This window comes from Colias eurytheme, chromosome 26, assembly GCF_061535395.1.
Source record: "Colias eurytheme isolate Ceu_HAF_F1 chromosome 26, ilColEury1 Martin Lab GWU primary, whole genome shotgun sequence".
Classification (NCBI taxonomy): domain Eukaryota; kingdom Metazoa; phylum Arthropoda; class Insecta; order Lepidoptera; family Pieridae; genus Colias; species Colias eurytheme.
The window spans coordinates 5,872,118-5,878,318 of record NC_143005.1 but is presented as its reverse complement, the minus strand read 5'-3'; the positions used below and the strand labels follow the sequence as shown (position 1 = coordinate 5,878,318).

General features: G+C 32.9%; 1 protein-coding gene across 1 annotated transcript; it reads right to left on the bottom strand.

The window, feature by feature from the left end:
* Positions 1–450: 450 nt before the first annotated feature.
* LOC149897199 (uncharacterized) lies at positions 451–3,173 on the bottom strand. The gene is made up of 3 exons (XM_090116559.1): positions 3,159–3,173; positions 2,741–2,784; positions 451–2,456 (listed from the first exon to the last, which is right to left on the bottom strand). Exons 1-3 carry the CDS (start codon positions 3,171–3,173, stop codon positions 521–523), a joined length of 1,995 nt encoding a protein of 664 aa, XP_089972685.1. The 3' UTR covers positions 451–520.
* Positions 3,174–6,201: the final 3,028 nt, after the last annotated feature.

Sequence of the window (6,201 nt, the reverse complement as noted above, 5' to 3'; positions counted from 1 at the left end):
AAAATAGGTGGTTGTTGTTTCTGTGTGTGTGTATGTGGGTTTGTGTATATGAGTGTATAGTGAGGTCTGTAGTGAGTGAGAAGTAGGTATGAATGATAAAATGTTCAAGGTAAATAAAGTCAAAATATGTAAGGTTGAATCAATTGAAGTCTTTGCTGAAGTCAGAAGAAACAAATATGTAGTACTAAATGCCATCAATTCAAGTACTCTATGTCTATGCATCATGTTCAAATTACCTATTCATATGGATGCATTGAGCTATTATTACCTACAGAAATGTATGGATGTTAGATTTTATTTGTATTTCTGAAAACAGGTAAGTACTTAACTATACTTACGTAAATAGTTTTGTTCTTTAATTCGAACTTTTAAATGCTTAATTGCAATTTCAGGAGTGAAATTAAAATAAATAAAAAAAACAAGTGTACCATTGCAGCTCTTTAATCTTTATTAATAACTAAATGTAATCAAGTCCGTTAACAAGCCGTGGTCATTCAAAAGAACGATAACCTTAAAATCTTTATTCTTCCGCTGTTACTTCAGGAATGCCAGACCTCCCTTTACTACTGACTGGCGTACCGCTGCTAGTAGCTGGTCCACCTCCCACAATCCTTATACCTGGTACTTCATCACTGTCTTCCACATAAACGGGATTACCTTGTTTAGCAACCACACCAGGTATTATCCCATTGGCAGGTGCACTCCTTTGCAGATAAACAACGTTGTTATAACCAGATCTGCCGCGATATGTATCGTCATCAGGGAACCTACCCTGACGAAGTTTAAAAGTTATTGGTATTGGGTGTATAATTCCATCATTTTGATCTCTTTCGATGATGTATAAACCATTGTTATTGTTAAACAGCCCATTGTCTAATAAAGGACATGGCTGATTCTTCTTGCACTTATGATAAAGTGAACCACTACGCTCATCTATTGATCTAGGTGAAATTCGTATTGTTTTTCTTGGTTGGATTGTGATATCTGAATTGCCCGTATTCTGACACTTTATTTCCTCACCTTTAAGGTTTTTACACTTTTTCACTTTAATACATTTACCGCCTTCACAGGTAACTGTTGTCTCTATAATTTCTACGACCGTGGACACTTCAACCTGTCTACTGCCAACAAAAATTTCACCAATCGGAATTAAGCCGAGGACCTTGGATTGCCGTCCAGATATCAGTAAAACTTCTATAAATACTATATTCATTGGTATTTTGAATAACCCATTATTAATAACATTGTCTATTAAAACAGATTCACCTATTAATATCGGACGTAATACTATATTCGCCCAATTAATAATATTTCCAGCGGTATCGAGGAGAAAGCCATTTTGGGATATAGTGAATCCAATCTTGTTAAGTATTTTTAATACAAGTGTTTTTAGTGCAGTACTATCAATTGCTTTCGAAGCAAATTGTAGCTGGCTATTCAAATAACCGATAAATATGTTTAACCATTTATCGTAGGAAACATCAGTGGTAATTACAGGATAATTCAGACTAACATCGATGTTTGGAGGTCTATAAACAATTATTTCGTTTACCTGTTTACCAATCAACCCTAGAATTAGATTTATATCATATGGGAAGTTTATTAATCGTCCTGGTTTATATTTTTTCACTTGGCCACTAATTAGCCATTTTGGGTAGAATTTTGTTATTTTTGCAATCAAACCTTTGTATATATTTGGATACAATTTCTTCAGTTGTATGAGTTTTTCTATGATAGTTGAACCTGTCAATGAACTAAGTACTTGCCTTGCTTCCTTATATCTTTTCAAGTAGAGAAAGATTGCATGTAGTTTCTTTTTATTTAGATTTCCTACGATCTCTAAATTAAGTTCTGGTTTGTGCGGTCTATTCGCGTGAGATAACCAAGAATTGATTGTGACACCGAAATGTTTAGTTATAATTTCGATGACATTTTCATTCAATGTGTTAAGTACATCACCCCTGTCGTAGATAATATCTGGGAAAACAATTTGTCTCGCTGCATTTGGAACGTAGATTTTAACCTCGTTTGTTGCGGTATTTTTGTAGAAGTATACGACTAATCTTTCATACTTTGTACCAGGGCTTGGAAGAAGGTAGTGTGAAATTGGTTTACCATTAGGGTTTCCTGGGAAGCATGGGCACTTTTTTCTTGGTAAAAGATGGAAGAATCTTCTGTTTGGTGAGGTTTCTTCTGTATCGTCCTCTTGTGTGACGCCCTCCCTACTAGCTGCCTCTTTTGTGGAATCCTCTGCAGCAACCCTCTCTTCAGAGACGGCGTCTTCAGCTTTACGTTCACTGGTCACATCTTCGTTGGTAACGTCATCTGCAGCGCGTTCGTTAGTGAGATTCTCTTCGTCATTGTCACCTGCAGCAGCTCGACCTTCTTTTGAAGCATCCTCGTTGCTAATATCAACTAGTTCGCTATCATGTCCTATGACATCATCTGCTGCTTTACTAAAACAACATTAGTAAAATAATTACTAAATGTAGTTTCTTTAGTTAACAAGTTTCCTTATTTTAAATCATATTTGAAAATTTAAATCTTACAAATGTAAAAATATATTTAAAATGATGTAAAAGAGATATTAAAACGGAAAACGAAAATATATCTGTAGGATGTAACTATTGTTCATTTAGGACTTATTTAAGTGGTACAAATAATTCTTCATATTCTTCAGTTTTTCCAATTTCAAACAATGCCATAAAAATAAATATATATTTAAAAGAAATTTACTTACTTATCACACTGTGCCAAAGCGATTAAGGTAAGGAATAATGATATCTGAAAAGAGGGATTTTAATTAAATTTTATCGAATGTAAGTTGCCACTATGTTCATTTAATCACTCAACCACTTTTAAATGTTTTTTTTTTTATATTTATAAAACATCACACACATATAGTCTATGTTAAATACTAAACGAAACGGTCTCGTGCCCCGTTTTTAAGATGCTGCGTTTTCCTATTTTATTTTGAAATCGACTTTAATTGTATTAGAAGTACTATCTAAATTCATGAAAATTGAAAAGTAATGAAAATGAAACGTCTATAAAAATTAAAAACTAACATTATTAAACACCTATGTAACCTATGTAAGGGCAAATTTTAGGCACTGATTTATTTTAAACGAATTTGAATGCTAGGAAATAATACTCACTGTTTTGAGATCCATCTTACAAAGACGGAATCATTACCCACGTAAAAACGATTTTAGTCCCGGTATATATACGCAAAATATGAAATAATTAGCGTAAATATTTTAATTATTATGTTACTGAAATTAGCGCCTCAAATTAAGTTTCATCCATGAAAGAGCAATTAAGACGAAAAGAATTATTTTTTACACAATTAAAATTTAAATTCAATTTTACAAGTGAAATTAATATTAAATACAATATATATTTATTTAATAAGTGTCCAAGAACGGACAAATTTTATAAGTAACCTAAGGTAGTAACAACATACGTAGGTATCTAATACCTACATAATATAGCGTGATAGATTTAAAATTTAAACACATTTGTTTAAAGGTATGTATTTTGTATCTAATAAACATATCTTCTTAGATGATTAGATCATCAATATTAGGTTTGAAAATAAATGTCGAATCGATCGATTGTAATGGCCTAATAAACTCTTTGCAAAAATATCAGTGTGTGTAAACGAGCATAAAGATTTCTTTAAAAATCTGACAAATTCAAAAATATCACAACACAAACGTCAAAGTCAATATAATCATTATACCTAATTAGAAAAACACAAAAATATTTCACGTGATGTTTTCCCGTTTTGTCCATAGAGCAAAGGTACAAAATGGGATATTTTATGTGTCACACGTAAATTTCTGTAGTCCCAGTGGTTCCCCTGGGAGAGGGGCTGGTAAGGGGGGTGGTGCGGGGGGATCTGTGAGGGAATCCGGAGGAGGTCTCGGGGAGTACGGAGCTGCGCAAGAGGAACTGTACTTTTTCAATAAACAGAAGGAACAAATCGAGAAGATGAAAAAGAAGTTGAAAGATAAGGGCGAGTTGAATAAGACTGGGAACTGAGATGATGTTTATTGCATTGATTCTTTAAAATTATGATGAAATAAATAAACGCACTGTAACTTAGATTGTTTTAATTTATTGATTAGATACATTTTAAATGTGCCTTTATACCATAGTAAAAAGATAGGTACCTCCAGTTAAATAACCAGCTCATATATTTATTTGTTTTACCTGAACGCACGATTGTAGTAAGTAGGTAATTGAAATCATAAAATGTATATATTTATGGCTATATATTAAGGTGTTCAGGTATGTGGTATTCTTACATTTAATTAAACATAACATTACCCCATTTTTGGACAGTTGTACAAACTATTACACACACAATAAACAACCCATTTTTATAGATTCTAATATGCATTAAACGTAAGACATTTCAATCAGATATTTATATAGTTAAGTTAACAGGCAACGTTGATAACGTTTGTTTTTCGTTGCAGCGACAGACAGCCAGATGATCCCAACAGATTGGCGTCACGCTGCGCGCGGCAAGCTCCTGTTCCCATGCGTGTGCGCATGTACCGTCAGCAGAACAAGCCATGAGTTTATTTTGTTAAGTATTAATTATGAATATAGAATATGATGAAGGTCCCGGAGGTGTTTAAGTAACTTGCTATCGAACTGATTTCTTGCCTAGATCTGAATGTAATACGAAAGGTTGTTAACTGAAAAACTAATCAAAATAAATTTGCCTTTACGTACGCAATGCACTCAGAGGTAAATACCCAAATATTCTTTTATTTTAATACGTGTGCAGGTGGTGTAATGCCGAAAAATAAATTAATAATTATGCATCTCAATTTATTTTAAATAAATAAACGCTATAATATAATTGTATTATATTACAAAGTAATCTTCTTGTCCATTAGTTTTGAAATTCCAGAAGATTTTTGTAGAAGTGTAGTTAAATTAATTTTAAATTGCGCTTTCGTTAAATTAAAACTCCTAAAAGTTTCCCAACCATATACAGTATAAATAAAGCAAAAGTAAATATAAACTAAATTGATTTGAAATTGTTTTGCCATCAGTACTGGTGATGCAGTGACAGTGAGGTCTGAGGTTCAACTCCCGCTGTCAGGAGCACCGCTCCAATCTACGTACGGTCTTGACGAATCCCAGGAATGTTGAATAAATCACTTTAGGTATGTGTAATTACGATTTCCGAATAAATTATAGTGATTCGGATTTACCCATGTTTTACCTGAAAGAAAAGCTTTTTCGTTCACTTCATTCACTTAGTTTTAGCTTTCATTTTCCTGTTTTTTTTATCACAATTACCTATTATTATATTTAATAACTGAGTTTCCTTAAATTGCTATACTGAACAATATAGAACGTAGAACCTAGTCATTTTTTATAATTTCTCAGTCCATAATTAATTCACGCAGCACCTTACGCGCAAACCTGTCGCTTCTATTTGAAAACATCCAAACATATCTCCAGCCATATTTAAAATACTTCATCTTTACCGTTGTCATTGTTCAATGCAAAATATACGAAACCCTGATTGCTTTTCATTTAACACCTCAAATCCTTCAATTGAATTGGCAATACTTAAAAGAAACCGTTTACATTGACCGCTGCGGTTCCGTATCAAACGGGCCGACGCTTTGAAGACCAGCTTTGTGCTACCGAGGATCCACACTTGAATCATTACGAGATTTTCAATTGATAATTAAGCTCGTGTTACACGAATACTTTCTAGTGGCGATCAAAGAAATTCGTAAGAAGAGCGAATGGACGCTTTATTTGAGAAGTAATGATGTTGCGTTCGCGTGTGGCATTATTAAAGTTGATTTTATTGTCACTGTGCATTTGAAATTTGAAATAGACGTGATGTATGTGAATGTAGTTGTTGTACAAATCATAATTAATATCTACTATTCGCTAGGATCTTTAGAAAATGATTTATTAATTAAATTACCACTCTTAACTTTTGGCTTTTGGGCACAAGCTTCTCACCATTAGTGCCTTTAGTATCACGTGTTAATGAGATAATGGCTATTTCATTATCATAGGCATAAGCATAACTTATATCAATACCTAAATTGTTACGTTGCCTTCTATTTTTCTTATTTTTAATTGTTTACTTCTGGTACTACCATATTATACACAATACAGAATTACTCTATTAAAAATACAAAGTTAATTTAC

Bases quoted from the DNA above. Each gene is read 5' to 3' on its own strand.
- LOC149897199 (XM_090116559.1), bottom strand. The intron at 2,457-2,740 runs GTAAGTAAATTT...ATGTTGTTTTAG, and splicing joins GCTTTGGCACAGTGTGATAA to TAAAGCAGCAGATGATGTCA.